This window comes from Syngnathus floridae, chromosome 11 (genome assembly GCF_059516105.1).
Source record: "Syngnathus floridae isolate MCC-2025c chromosome 11, RoL_Sflo_1.0, whole genome shotgun sequence".
NCBI lineage: Eukaryota > Metazoa > Chordata > Actinopteri > Syngnathiformes > Syngnathidae > Syngnathus > Syngnathus floridae.
In genome coordinates, this window is record NC_142423.1 from 11,012,495 (window position 1) to 11,027,764 (window position 15,270).

The following is a 15,270-nucleotide window of genomic DNA, read 5'->3' on the forward strand; positions in this document are numbered from 1 at the left end:
CGGACTATCCGTTGAAACTTTGAACACCGAACATGTTTGGATGGATACCCTGTCAATATGACCAAATCTCCTTTTGTTTCCGAGCAGGCTCTGGTCAAGTGGTTAACGCCATTGCCTTCAATCAAATGAAAACATTTGTATCGATAGTTCATCCTAAAATGAATTGTTCTTGCAGCAATTCTGCGGCCGTTGCAGTGCTCCCGTGGACTCATTTTCAATTCAGGACTCAAACATGTCTAATTCTACCAATAAATAAATAAATTAAAACAAATCTAATCTAAAATGTACAGTATTAACATTGTGGGGTGCTAATCCAATACTCTGGTACCATGAGGAAAAACTAAAACCAGCACAACCACACCACAGTTCATCACATTCTTTATTGAAAAATCTTTTCTAATGATATATCACTACTGCTCTGTCCCTTCTTGTGAAACAGAAAGCATCACCTTGTTGAGATAAATGCACCAAAGATTTGCCTCCTTTTAAATAAAAGCTCTTTTTTTTCATGCTACCATGAAACCCTCCACAGCGGTGCTGCTGCATCATCGCAATCACAGTAAACCTCTCGCTCCGTTTACGTTAAAGGGCTGCATCACTCATATCTACGGCAAATACTTGCACACACACGGGCAAATATTTGCTACAGGCACCCTTTCTCCCAACTGTTTGGTCCACAGTCACTTAACAGTATTGAGGTCTATGCATGTCACATTCTTCAAATCAGAGCACTCCTGATTAGCCCCGTCATGCCTAAACATTTGAAGCTCTAATTTTAAAAAAAACACTAAATTAACAAAACATCTGCTGGTAATGTCACTCAGGCACATGCTATGCCAAAAAAACAGCAAAGAAAAGAGAAACAATGTGATCGGTTGTGCAAGTGGGGTAAAGAACACTTCTGGAGCAAAGCATAGTTGATCTTTTGGCCCACAAATAAAACCTGTATAAAAAAATAATACAGGACATTCAAACACAAAACAATTCATCAGGGAATAAGACGCACTTGACCAGTAGGGTAGATATTTAAGGACTTCTGCAGTGACTCGACTTTCAGATTTTTTTTTTTACTTAATTCTGCTACATACCTCTACCGTATGAGCAGAGCATGTGCACGTCCATGGCGGTACGTCAACATGAGAACACAAAAGGAATATGTTTCAAGATTACGCAACAACAAGTTAGAAAGCATTTGCATGGTGGTTGCACTGCAGTAAGCGCAACCATTGTGTTTCCTATTATACTCACGCCAAACTCACTCAGGTACGTCCATCCAAGCGTGTTTAACCTGCAGGTGTCATTTAGGCTACTGCCTTTAAAGGGGCTTCCTATGTTTGAGAGGGTCTTTGAGGAGGTTGCTGATGAGCGTGTGGCGGAAGTGTGGGGGGAAGCTACGTAGCCGGCCGCGCTTTCATGAAGGTGCTCGGTCAAACAGGAATCCCCATGCGCAGCTTCTTCTTCTTAACTGTCTTCAGACCCGTGAGGCGGCGAACGTCGTCCTCATCTGACTCGTCCATTTCGTCGTCTGCTGAGAAAAGGATCTTAAAAAAAGAGAGAGAAGAATGAAAGGGGAATTAAGGGTGGAATGTGTGGGACTTGTTGGCGGGCTTCTGTGAATGGACAGCACATCACTATTGGATAGAAAGATAAAATTGCACCGTTGGATCTGTCGTGTAAATTCAGCCAAGTACTATTTTGGGTATTCGTGACTTTGGTATTTGTAAAATAGAAGGTTGAAAGAAAGCAATGGAAAAAGTCGAGCCAGCCAGGAGTCGAACCTAGAATCTTCTGATCCGTAGTCAGACGCGTTATCCATTGCGCCACTGGCCCTGTGCTTCCCTTGTGCTCCACAGTGCATATTATGGAGGTTGGCCCCTCCCCCACCGCTGCAAACAGGCAGTGAGTGAGTCACACTGCGAGTGGGCCTTTGTGTGCACTTCTTTGAGCATTCATGTGGTTTTGCTCAAACACACAGCTCAAGGCTTGTCAGAGACATGTTTGTTATATTCCTCAGTAGTGAAAGGTCTCATTTTGACTGTTGGTGATTGCTGCTTAAAACGCCCTCTCCCCACAGCTGAGTGCACATTTGTATTTATGTAAAAGCAGAAGTTGTGAAAACAAATTTTGTTGAAGCATCCAGTCAGCGCGTGCTGCAGAGAGAAGCCCCCCGATCGTACCGGAGGGACACTAACCTCTGACTCCGAGTCATCGTGGGACAGAGCTCGTCTGTAGCGCACTTTGCCATTCCCCCGCGAGTCCTCCTCCCTCTCTTCCACCTTTGCTTTGGTCCTATGCTTCTTCATGAGAAAATTGTCCACCACCCAAAACATGAGGGCCTGAAACACAAAAATGTACTTCAATGAGTGAGGAGCTGATCATAAGCATGCCAAGACACAACATTTAGGAAGGAGCCGCACTTACATTAACGAAGAACGGAACGATGAGCATGACGATGGCCAGCTCCAAGTCTGGATTCTCGATGGGGTTGAGGAGCGCCAGCTGCAACGCACATTTTGCGCTTACACTTGTATAGCAAACACACAGTAAGCATTAGCAAAACGATCCTACGTGACCCAAGAAACAGTCAACTACGCGAGTGGGACGAGAACATGATTGAGGTGTGAGACAGATTGCTGCCCAGCTCCGGAAAAAGACACATCTCAAGAACAGGTAAAGAGAAATGTAAAGGTCTGGTGGTCCCAAAATGAAATGGAGTCTTATTTGGACCTGTGCTACCCCCCTTCCCTTTTCAAGAAAACCAGGTCAGTGGTTGCATAATTCTGCAAATACACCTACAGAGGCATGACAACATAACCTCAGTCCAGGGGCACCAAAAATGGGAGATGTGTGTGTGTGCGTGTGTGTATGACGACTGACATGATCTTCAGAGTGACTTTATACAGCAAATACTGACCTTCTTCCATTGGGGAATGAGAAGGACGAGCATGATGAGGACTTTCTCAAACATCATGATGAGGATGTAGAGAATACACTGCCCCAACCACGCTGTGCACTGGATAGGCTCTCCTAAACACCAAACGGAACCAAAAAATAATAATTTGGCATTAAGACAAACATGCAAAAGCACTTTCTCTTCACATAGGTGAACGGCACAGACAGAAAATGCAGAAATAGATTTGCTATCAATCTTGTCATTGGCATTCATGACACATCGACATGCATTGTTGTGCTCATTGCTGCCCTCCTTTGGACATTAGTGGCATTAAAAGATTGCGATGGCCGACACACACACTTATACACACATACACAAACCTCACCGTATTCTCCAAAGCGAAGAGACTCCCACTGCCTCCACTCGACAACTGCACTGATGGCTCTTACGCCGCCATAGATGAACAACATGCCCAGTGAAGCATCCAATAGGAAGTTAATGAGGTATCTAGGAGATTAGAAAGAGTTCCACTGTACCTTCAAGCTGGGATGTTTGAGGTCCACTTAATGTACATAACGTCCTACGATACAATTTATTATTTAAAAAGAAAAAAAAAGGGGGTGTCTCACAGCGAGCAGGGATCCTCCTCAGTAAGGTCTGAAAGGTAGACATTAGCAAAGTGGATGAAGAGCATCCCGATGGCCTGTTTGGAAGTATCCAGGAACCTGCAAGGAACAAATATTACACGTCTTGGTGTGGGCGCACTGTATCGGGGAATGTTCTGCTGAGAACTTGAGTGGGAATCATAATAACACACTGTAGCCTGATTCAAAAATGGCTGAAGCATCGTTCTAGTCAACAACTCACCAGATTCTCCAGGGTCTCCTTTCATGTTTGGGCTCCCGGAAGCGTTTCACTGCGCACAAATGAGACAGGAAGTCGCTAGTGCGATGATGCAATCGATCAAACATCCATCCGTTCATACAATCCTCATTAGGGCCACGAGTGTGACGGACTCTGGGCTTAGCATGAAGGGGAAAAACAAGTGGCCGTGCTCACTCCCACTACGGCGCAAACGTGAGTGTGTGTGTATCTGCTCTTCACAATCATGCCCTGTTTTGTTGAAAAGAAAAAAAAAAAAAGCTCTAAAGTATTTTCGAGTTTGGGACGTTATGCAAGAAGTGTGACTTCAGACTGAACACACCCAGCACACTCCCTGGTCATGATGAGTGGAACTAAGTGCACACTCACACATGTCCATGCTCATGCACACAAAAACACACAAAACCGTCTGCTCACACTGCCACTTGGGGAAAAAATTCCCACCAAAACATTCCTCTGTGCTGTCTTTATAAGAAGCTGCACTGTGACAGCACACACAATAAGCTGTCAGTGCCGTGCCAGACACTGACCCAATGGAACCACAGTCTCCCTTCTCAGCTCAGATATTTTGTAGAGGGCAATTTAGGGTTAAAGGCTATCATGGAACATCTCAGGTGGACCACAGTGACACACGAGAGTGATGCTTCTGGACAGTTTGAAGTAAAGGTGTGTGCAGCCATACTCACACATCAGAATGCTGAAAGCCATCACAGCGAGGAGACCTTGAAGGAAGATTCCAAACGAGTCCATTAGGGCGCCATTCTCACAACCTCTGGTCTCGGTAGCAGAGGTCGGGCCCGAAGACGTGTTGCTGAGGGACACTACGTCCCCTTGCTTAGACTGTGTGTGCAGCCCACTATCAGCCATGGTTTGAAAAATAAGGACCGGACACGTTTGGGGGAGTAGGGAGCACCTCGGACGGTTTCTCCTTGCTCACAGGCCGTGGACAGCTCTGTCCTCCGGCTGCGGCAGATGTTGGTCAGGGAGGAAGAAGCACAGATTTGTGGGAGGGATGGGGACCTCTCATCCTTAGGTTTCAAACATGCATGAAGTAAACCTAAAGGGACGTCGATCCGTGGCATTAATAGGAACTTAAAAAGGTTCAATGTATGACTAACATCTGCTGTTTCGAGTCAATAAGTCCACCACGTGGAATGATTTGATAAGAAGCCCATTCATCAAAAGAGTATACGTAGAATTAAGCAATTTAAAAAACGCAGACGAACCAAGTGATGCTACTTTACTAGCTTAGCTATCAGGCTAACTAATTAATGGTGCTATGCTGAAACGACAAACCCCGTTCTTTGCTGAAGACGTCGAAAGTATTTGTGCACGCACTCCGCCGATAAAGGCGCTCGTCCCGTGTCGTTTAAAAAGGTGACCGAGATGAAAAATTGCAGGTCATGACTCGCTTGCATCCCGCGGCTTCCCTACACAGCTTGCAGTGCCCACTCAAGTTGACAGAGGGAGGAGTCACGTGACACACGCGACCGCGAAATGTACTCTGGGAAATGAAGTGCGATAAGGCGGTATGAAATGAGCTGGGCGGTTTTTATTGCATCCATTCATCCATCCATCCATTCATCTTCTGCCGTTATTGGGCAGGAGACGGGGGAGGTTTTTATTGCAGTTTTCTTTAAATAATTTTGTTCAAAACAGGAAATTAATAAAGCAAACATTTCATGGTACTGATTGTAACAATTAACGAATGAAACTACAGAAACTTTTTTCAGTTTCAAAAACACAAACAATTTCATTACAGTTAATAACGCTACAAGGACAAGTTAAATGAAGGATTTCTTTGCTTCACAAAGCACCCCGTGGCTTTATATTTGTTGGTTTATTTTCTGCTCGCATTGGGTTGATTAAAAATAAATTATGTAAACTGGCTCAAATGATCACCATAAATACTGCTCCAAATAAACTAGGTTTAATTGAAAGTTTGAACTATTCTGTGCAAATATAGTGAACATTAAGAGCATTTTCACATTGCTTATTCGGTAGGAGTATTTATCTCAATTATTTTTCGTTGAATTACCCTGTTGCACTAAAGATATTTGTGTACACTATATACAACCATGCAGTCACATCAGTATTGCTATACTGTGCATACTTTCACTTGTGCCTGCATTAGTTCCATTATTCATAATACAACAATTACTTTTTTTCCTCACTGAGATCAAATCCTTATGCAAACTGTTTTGTTGTTGGCCTGAAGGCTCATTATGTTACATTGTGTTTCATCACTGTGACAAAATGCAATTTAAGTGTCAAAGGGCCACACTTTTGCGGTGCGACTTGGAATTTTCTTGTGTAAGCAGATTTGTCTTTTTAAGCTCTTAAAACCTTTCTTTACACTTGAACAGGACTAGTGAATGAGCTCATACAAGATTAGATTACAATATCAATATCAAATATTTACAAGCATATATGAAGAAATATTTGCATGACAACACAATTTTCAAAAACAGGGATGGGGAATTTGGAGCACTTAGAAGACATAAATTAAAAAAGCCTTTTCTGAAATCTAAAATGAAAAAGTTTCACAGCCTCAAAAATCACCTTGTCCTCAAAACACATTTAAACTCATCCAGTCTTTACCTGAAGAGACCTTGCAGTGTGTATTTTCATTTATTTTTTTACTTTTTGCAGCTCTTTTTTTTGTACTTTTTTTTTTTTTAAACACCCAGAAATCTCACCGTTGATGCTGCTCTTTTCTCTTCTGATGTTCAACACCACATGGTCATGTGTGGGTGTCAAGAAGATATCCAGTGTAAGCACAGTCAACATAGGACATGACTGTTTTGTATGAATAAATAGTCCCTGCTTTGTTTATCGTTCTTCAGCTACGTGGCAAACTGTTGATAAAACGCCAGTTTGACTCGCTCAATGTGGTGGCACAACTTGATGGCCGGTCCCAGCTTCAGGTCCATACACTCCTGCACCGTTGGCAGGTTGAGCAGCAGAAGAGCTTGTCCGTCGATCTCCTACGAGCACATAAAACACATTGGAGTTACCCTGAGGAGAACCTGCATGTCTCTGTCTGTATCTCTTACTTGATCCATGAAAATGCGAGCAAGAGGTGCGCAGTCAGTCGTCCGGATGAAACGAACCACATCGGTCACACTCCACTCCAGGGGGCTGGTGTCCAAACACAACTTTTGCGGCGGTTCTGTCTTTGACGTCTGCGAAATAAGATCAAGCCAAGACACATGGTAGCGGTGTCCAATCCAAATGTAAAAATTTAGAGACTACCTTTGGTGACGGAGGGTGGTTCTCATCGTCGGAAAAAGAGGGCGAGCGGGGTTTTCGCCGCCGCCGCGTGGGCCTAGGTGTTGCGGGTGGGGATGGAGACGGCGTAGGAGGCTGAGACTTTTCTGCCGATTGTTCGGAATCATCTTGAAAATCGTCTTGCGGTTCTGAGCCGGAGTCTTCGCTGAGGGAGTCGTCTTCATCAAGATCTTCTTCGTCACCGCTGCCCTGTCAGCCGCAGACATGAAGCTCAATGTTGACTTTTATTTTATTTTTGGAGTTGTAGGACAGTTCCAGTGTGCGGGATACCTGCGGAGAGCCAGCGGGTGTGTTATCGACAGACGTTGACGAGCGTCTTTTTTTATGGACAAATAGCTGCTTCCTTCTCTTCCTCCGCCTTCCTCTTCTTTTCACTCCAGCCTCGAGGTTTGTGTGTCCTCCTGGCGGGCGGCCCACCCGTTTGCTCTTCTTCCTCCCGTAGTAATACGCCGCTGGCAAAACAACCAAACATTTCTGCAAGCTGGCTTGACTTTTAATCATCATCATTTAAATTTGGGCGTCGCTGTGAATTTCAATGAATGTGCACAACAAACGGAGATGACATGAATGCAATCAGAAGATTAGCTCTTGTGCAAAAATAGTAACAGTGGAATCTTGACGGTTGAACACAATCAAGCACTATAATAGAATGACTGATCAACTCCACTTACTGTATTTGGTCTTGGTGAGGACAGAGCAATTCTCTGAGCAGTGCTCTAGAACCATGCGAGGTCCAAAGAGGTTGGGGCAGCACTCTAACTTGATGCAGGTCTTCCTGCAGAAGTCTGCCACACGATCTGCTGTGCGGACAATTTCCACGGTGGCTCTGTAGCTCTTTCCCTTATATCTGAAACACAAAAAGAAGCATATGTTTACTTCCACTTGTTCTTTGAGTACATTTGCAACCGAGCATGTGAGCTGAGAACACTCATGCTATTCCCACTAGTTGTTCGAAAGGAGCGAGACGAGGTGATAATGAAATGGTGTTTCTTCTCACTTGGCTTTGAGAGTCTCCCCGTTGCCTTGCCAGCGACTCTCCTGATCCAGCTGCAACTCCCTCAGCACGCGGCTCGGCTTGTACGCAGAGTTGATTAGAAGAGTCAAAACCTACACAAAATTTCAAATTTAACGGATACAACATGAGATATTTTGAATACAGATTATGAATCTTGACATTTAGATAAACATAAAAAGATCTCAAAACAACTGAATGGTGGAAAAAATAAAAGAAAATCACCTCTTTGATGACAAGGACACAATTTCCAGGGCCGATGAACTGGGGCAGCTCAGCTATGCGTCCCTTGTTGAGGTACGGCCCGGAGAAGCAGCGATGGTTAAAGTAGATCTTGGGGCAGCAGTATTTGCCATTTCCTTGTCCTACAATGTGATTTAAAAAAACACAACATGAAAATGATTAGTGCAGGCAGCACATTTTGAGCTATGTCAATGTCCGATTTCACTTACCAGCCTCTGGCTGGTTTGCCATCTGCTGCTTAACAGTGTCGGGCGAGGACAACTTTGGCGGCGCTCTGCTGAAAAGTGATGCACAATGAGTCAAACAAGATTCAGTTGGAAAAATTTCCACATTCGACTCGCATCCAAATGTATTAAACTCACTGTTTCTCAGGCTGTACCACAGCGATCTTCCTCTCATTTTCTACTGAAAGACAAGCATTAGGTTTGTCGTTGTAATATTTGAAAAACATCATTGTGTCCCAAACATTGCATGCTTTACTCTCTACCGTCACAGTTGAAGTTGCTGTCCGATTTTGCAGAAAATAACTGTTCAAGCTTAGCTGTACATTAGTTTGCTTGCTTACCTGCAGGCTTGATGGGGTAGACGAGTGGATAGCCGTTTGTCTCGCACCAGCTGACGGGGAAAATGTCCAGAGAGTCCACATGAACTGTCAACTCAGGCATGGGATGTTTTAGACCTGGAAAAAAAAAACAACTTGTAGACTTTCCTGGTTTCTCGTAATAAATTGTAATAGTAAGTTAGAATCCACGAGAGGTCAGAGGCTCAGATTAGAGCGTAATCATGTAACGTTGCGCAACAAAACTTGTGTTGACGCAGAAAGATAAAACCCGCCTCCACGCAGAGGTCTTTCTTTCAGTCCTCGCTCACCTTCCAGGCTGAGCCAAATGTATTGCCCTTTCACCCTTGTGACTGTTGCCACGTGAATGTTCTCTGGTGACAGCGGGTTGACAGCCTCCAGTTTCATGGACTCTTTAAAGCTGTGTTCACACGTCTCCTTGATTTGTGTCGAAAAACACACACACACAAGGAAATATTTCAGGAAAATATGTAACCGGCACATATTTTCCATCAAAAGAATGTTGGATTTACAATTTACAATATTGATGCTGTTGTGAGCTGTCTGAAAGGAAATTTCAAATGGTCTTGCAGCAATGTGTTTTCTGCTTGCAAGGTCACATCTCATTCAGTCTTCACATAACAGCAGCGTGACAATCGCGGGCTGCCTAGCCATCAGCTCCACATTTAATTATCGCTGGCACGTTGCCGGCAGATGTTAAAAGTAATTTTGACTTACGGTGGGGAAGCAGTGCTGGGGAGCTGCTTCGGCCTCACACTGTTTGAGGTAATCAGCCCAGTCAAAGTCTGGACCCTGGTAGCCTATACACAACACAAAGTCAACAAGAAGGAATATTGATGGATGAGGGAACTATGTGTGTGAGAGGGAAATTTCATTTCTAGAAAAGAAATTGCAGTATGAATCATTTCATGTGATGATGACGGACAACGTGTGACAAAACAAACCTGATGGCGGGCTGAGAGGGAGTCCGTTTTTAAGACTCCATTGAGCGGGAAAGATGCCTGGACTGTCTCGGTGGCACAGGAAAGATCGCCCGGAGCCTTCCGACTCCTCAATACCACAAAGATCATCCATTGTCACCAGGAAGTAATGCTCATTGAACACCTACAGACAAACATGTTTGAAAAAAAATCTGTTGAACCCATTTGAGCTAAGGTCAAACTCGAGCTATTAAGCGCAAACATTAGAAATCAGACTGTTTTGACCGTCAAGTCTGTTACCTTGGCGACAGTGGCCGGTCTGATAGAGATTGGTGCGGCAGGGTCAACAGCTTCTAATTTCATCCCTTCTTTGAAACAATGAACAGCAATGCCAGGCTGGTCCTGAAACAACCACACATGCTTTAAGAGATTAATCATAATTTGCTGGAAGTAAATGTGCAATGAAATGTTCATGCTGTCAGCACCTTATTTAGCTCTGCAGTCAGAGCTTCATCTTGAGGAAGTTCAGTGATCCTCTGCCTCACCTCCTCCCATTCTTCTTCTGTTCGCAGCGCCAAAAGTTCTAAAACAAAGTGAAACAAATCAGCCCCAGAAAGACAGCTGCTCACCAAGTGTTTCTATTTTGCAAGCTAAGCTAAAGAAGCAGTCAGTATTATTTATTTTTACTTATAATAAGCACATGCACCACAAGGTTAGTTAAGAAAAAACAATTTTAGCTTAGTATTGGTTTGAAATGGACCTTGAGCAACATTGATAAGACCTCAAGTATCAAAGTAGGGAAATCGCCTGCAGAGTGTTAGATAGTTTAATTATTAACAATTGTGACTCTCTTCAATAACCAAACAAAAACAGTTTCTTGAAGCGTCTCTACAATATGGACACCGTATGCAGCCTTGGTAAGCTTTATTAGCATATTCTTTTGTTTCCATGACTATAAAGTGTGAAGCCAGAACTACGTCGGAAACACTGACCAGAAGGAGGCCTGAGGGCGCAGCCGTGCTCTTGAGCCCAGCCGGGTGGGTGGAGGCGTGGGTGGAGGTAAAAAAGCCAAAGGGTGGCGGGTGTGTCGGGGAGACCCTCTGTGCCGATGAGCCGCAGTTTCAGCCTTCCTCCGACGTTCTCCTCGACCTCAGCGGCCCAGGCCAGCCCTGGGTCAACGTTGTCCTGAAGCTCCACATAGCAGCCGGCGCTCAGCAGCTCCATAGGGTCTCGGCCGTGCTGAGGCTGAGGAGAGCGGGGAAGGGGTTAAAGGAGGAGACGAGAGCGTGCGCACACAAATGCCCACACAGAGAGACAAGGTGAGGAATTCACACTGGGAGAAAATGTGCTGCATGACTAAGTAGCAGACGTGAAGCAAGGCCACTGGAAAAACAAAATAGTTCAGTTCAGTTCAGTTGGTAACGCGACTGCGGTTGCCTTGTCTTACCAATTCGAGTAGGTTGGCAGGAGCGCTGCACTCCTCAGCCAGGACCTTTTCAAGTAAAGCCTCCCAGTCCTGGTGCCTCTCACGGACACCTGTGGTGGATCATGCACAAAAACATAATCCAGGCGTCTTATCCGATCAGCTTTTAAATTAAGAAAGAAAAAACAATTCCAACTTAGTCTCACCGTCAGGGGCTCTCATGAGCTTGCCATGCTGCCGGCTCCAGCCGAGCGGGTGCAGGTCAGCCGTCATGGTGTCGCACCAAAAGTCAGCACTGCGGTTCTCTTGGTATCCTTCGTAGCGGAGCAGCAGCAGCTGGCCGCATGTTGTGATGATGCTGGCCACCCAGTAAGGACCGTCGGCCTCCGAGCGCACACACACCTCCAGCTTCATGCCTGGAGTTAAACCTGTCTGCAGACCCTGGTCCACCTGATAATTGCAGACACATTTTATTTATTTGCAGTAGCCCAGCCTGTAAGTACATCAGCTTGGAACGAGGAAGACCAGTTCAATGCCAGTTAAGGACCCGATGTCACTAAGCTTAGTGCTAGCTTAAGTCACGAGCGTTAAAACTGTTAACGGCACAAACACAGTTCGTCTTTAGGTCGAGTATATTTGCAGAGCACATGTGAGCAAATACACAAATATAGCATGTTAATGATTTCCCCCAAGGACACAATAAAGGATTCTTTTTCTTGCTGATTTACAACAGGTTACAAAAGACCACTTGACTAAATAATGAAAAAAAAACAAGTGAACAGAAGGCACACTCAAGGTGATCGGCCGAACATTCCTTTTCGGCTTAATAGAATGCAAGTAAACATTACTTGCGAAGTACTTTGCTGCACTGGTAATACGAGTCCCGGATAAATTCTACATTATGAATAAATTGGTGGTCCTTATTAGCAAAAGACACGTCAGTATAGTGCTACCGCTTTGTTGAATGGATGTTGTTTCTTAGTAACCAATTTGACTACAGAGGTAAAAATATATCGCCATGCCAACACAACTGATAGCATTTTGCTTTGGTGCATCCTTTTAAACAAAAAGCAAACGACACACAGAATGAAATAAAACAAATAAATCCGCGTAAATGGAAATGGGAAAACAGACGTACGGACGGACAGACGGACTTTTAGGTAGTTATTCTGAAAAACCGCAACCCCCGTGGGGACAAAGTGGTACAGAAAATGGATGGATGGATATTCTGAAAAAATTTCAAGAGGAATTGAGGGCTCACATGTTTAAAGGCGTGATGAGGCACAGATGCAGCGCCCGTCTCCTCCAAATAATCATCCCAGCTGAAGTCGGAGACATCCTGTGCACAGTCGCCATCTGCAACAAAAACATTTGTTTCCTTTTATAACCTGCTTTGCAAAATATCATCTTCCTTTTTTCATTCTACTCTTTACAAGAGACAAATTCTAAATCCTACCAGACTCCAGTGACTCCTGGTTCATGCTGGTGGGATGTCCTCTTCAACCGAGATTAGGCACTCTGAAGAAGTATAGAAAAGGATTGACATCCATTAAATGATGAGGTCAGATTCAAAACCAACAACCACTCGAAAAAAATCACTGATTTCTGATTCAGATGACGGAAGACATCATCACATTTGCATTAAAGTGACTGCCCAACTTGCAACACCAACACCTTTTCCATTTTGAGTGGTTGTAAGCAAAAGAGAAGATAAAAATAGAACAAAAAGTAGAACTGCGTGGTAGACGACGACCACAACGCAGGCAGCTAATCCTCTATTTTTTAAGCAAAACCTACTTTGTATTAAACATTTGAGGATCTAATAATCCTTGAAGAGAGCATTTGGAACCGAGAGAGGCTTGAAATTAATGTGGACACTCATCAGGCGTTGACACGTCGACGTGACCCGCAGCATTGTGACGCGCACATGAAATCAAGTTAATTCAACAAGAGCTGCGGCGTGAATGAGGGGAGCGCTGGGCGGGACCGCGGCGGCAAACGGGACGTCGGTCTGTCACAGCAGCTCCATTCAGGCGGCCTGTCAGCCTCGTCTTTGTCACGCGGGATGTCTCTATTAAAACCGGGGCCCACATCACGCACCGCCCCCTCTCAGCCACCCTGCTGCCACGGTGACCCTCGTGCTCCGCCAAGATCTGCGCCGCCTTTCACCCCCGACCCCGCCCTCTGTCTTTCTACCCCCCCACCAGCACATACATACACACCAGAGGATTTCATTGTCCCTGGGGTCACACTCTCTAACATAAGAGTGGAAAAAAAGAGCAACGGAACAGAAGTAAAGTTGACAGCCTCTATTCTAACAACTGATGCTGATTTCAATAATGGAAGCAACGATGCTTCCAAACACCATTTTGTGTGAAACCGAAGTTTAGCAGTCTGAAAAATAATTTAACTTGCACTATGTTTCCATGCATAAAACACTGAATTTTTGCATAAATCAATTCATTCAAGTATTTTGTTCAACAATATGTTCAACGCCTGTTGTTCTGTTAGGCAGAACATCCCTCGTCAATAAATCAATTCAATCAATTCACACACACATTCTTTAAATAACTTGTCACAATCAACAGAACCAGAACCATTTTCATTCACAGCTGCTTGCTTATGAGGACAAGAATCAACACGGTTCAATGTTTTTACGGTGACTTTTTAAAGGTGACGTCAACTAAAAATAAAAATAAAATCGTATTAATCTTAATAATATATTCTATGCCATTTTTAAACAATGAGTGTGTCCACTAATTGTTTAAAAATAGCATTCTGATCAATATTGTGTTTGTAGGCTCACGTAAAATCAATCACAGCTCATGTTCCGGACTAAACTCTGAAAACAGGTGAGCCAAGATTATAATCGACAGATTACAACGGATTATTAAAATAATTGTTAGAGGATGTAATTACGTTTGCATCCAGCCTTTAACTACTGTTATAAATTACATTATTAATTATATATTATATGTTCACTGTTATACAAGCTGTACACAGACTACTTGAAGTAAAGTGTCATTTGATGATTGTTGGCTCAAGATATTTTGTCATGACTTCACTTCCAAAAATGTGAGGTTTGTACTCACTTTTGGGAGATACATTAAATATATATACATTTTAATATACTATTATGACTCACTAAAAGCGTCATTTCGCGATGTTTAGCCCACGGATCAGTCAGGTTGCACAAAGGGGAAGTTGGAGGCCACACAGCGGTTGCAATAAGTCAACATCGGAACCTGAACATCCATCGACCAATTTGCAAGCGCCGAGACATTTTTTAAAAGCATTGACATTAGGACTTGTCGAGTATGTAGCGCGATATATTATGTATTATGTATAACTCTTCAAGGGCAAATGTTATTTTAGGTGTCTTTAGGAGAGTGCACTGTTCCCCTTTCGCGCCGGCGTAACTTTCCCACTGATGAGTGCACAACGCATGGCCACTCACGGACGTTCTCTTACCTCGCCTCCGAGTGATGATTTAACGTGTGCATGTATGTGCGAGTGTTTTTGTGTGGGTAGACTCCGTGGACGCGTGGAAAGAGCGAGTCAAGTTACTGCACGTCACAGGCTCCCAGCAATAAGAGCGAGCACAGGCTGACGAGCAATAAGGAGGCGCTTTACACCACTGAGCCGGACTCGTCTTTTTGAGAGGCAGGAAAAAAGACGTGTGCCTCACCGCGGTGCAAAACACTGACAGCAAAATGTAACAAACAGTGCGGAGTAAGTGAATATTTGGTCGCCGATTTGGTCTCTTACCGTTAAGTAGTTTTTTCAAGTCGCTTTTTTAGATGCCGATCCTCTCGCCGCCTGCCTGCTCGCTAGCAGTTGTGTGAAGGTAGCGTGAGTCAAATAGTCTTTTCTGGTTTGTGACTTTCAAAATGAAAGTTAAGTACGTGCGTAAGCGACCAGTGAAGAAGAGAAAAATTATTTGGTGTTAGACTTCCGGTGTTACTCGGTTGACGCCTTGCGAGCTTGACGCACTTCTGGTCCACGACCTCATTCCAATATGGCACA

General features: G+C 44.1%; 2 protein-coding genes and 1 non-coding gene across 7 annotated transcripts; all 3 read right to left on the reverse strand.

Moving 5' to 3' along the window:
• Nucleotides 1-361: 361 nt before the first annotated feature.
• Nucleotides 362-5,279, reverse strand: stimate (STIM activating enhance). Of its 2 annotated transcripts, XR_015861436.1 has the most exons (9): nt 4,462-5,279; nt 3,761-3,809; nt 3,523-3,618; nt 3,279-3,400; nt 2,915-3,027; nt 2,422-2,499; nt 2,193-2,336; nt 1,779-1,886; nt 362-1,541 (listed from the first exon to the last, which is right to left on the reverse strand). XR_015861436.1 is itself a non-coding variant. In XM_088390641.1 (8 exons), the coding sequence occupies exons 1-8, from the start codon at nt 4,640-4,642 to the stop codon at nt 1,428-1,430; spliced, it is 897 nt and encodes a 298-aa protein (XP_088246767.1). In that variant the 5' UTR covers nt 4,643-5,279; the 3' UTR covers nt 362-1,427. The 2 variants fall into 2 exon arrangements, 1 of the variants encoding a protein (XP_088246767.1); XM_088390641.1 differs by lacking the exon at nt 1,779-1,886.
• Nucleotides 1,758-1,830, reverse strand: trnar-acg (transfer RNA arginine (anticodon ACG)). The gene has a single exon. It is a non-coding gene; the product is annotated as a tRNA-Arg (tRNA).
• Nucleotides 5,280-5,307: 28 nt separating the features above from the next.
• sfmbt1 (Scm like with four mbt domains 1) lies at nt 5,308-15,165 on the reverse strand. 4 transcript variants are annotated; one of them, XM_088389575.1, is made up of 21 exons: nt 15,013-15,165; nt 12,701-12,762; nt 12,506-12,600; nt 11,451-11,694; nt 11,269-11,357; nt 10,814-11,066; nt 10,307-10,404; nt 10,122-10,223; nt 9,846-10,005; nt 9,619-9,701; nt 9,192-9,318; nt 8,887-9,000; nt 8,684-8,723; nt 8,531-8,595; nt 8,304-8,443; nt 8,064-8,173; nt 7,738-7,913; nt 7,337-7,518; nt 7,031-7,255; nt 6,832-6,960; nt 5,308-6,762 (listed from the first exon to the last, which is right to left on the reverse strand). In XM_088389575.1, exons 2-21 carry the CDS (start codon nt 12,723-12,725, stop codon nt 6,622-6,624), a joined length of 2,598 nt encoding a protein of 865 aa, XP_088245701.1. In that variant the 5' UTR covers nt 12,726-12,762; nt 15,013-15,165; the 3' UTR covers nt 5,308-6,621. The 4 variants fall into 4 exon arrangements, with proteins under 4 accessions (XP_088245701.1, XP_088245700.1, XP_088245699.1 ...); XM_088389574.1 differs by having other exon boundaries at nt 8,684-8,726; XM_088389573.1 differs by having other exon boundaries at nt 8,531-8,598; nt 15,013-15,164.
• Nucleotides 15,166-15,270: the final 105 nt, after the last annotated feature.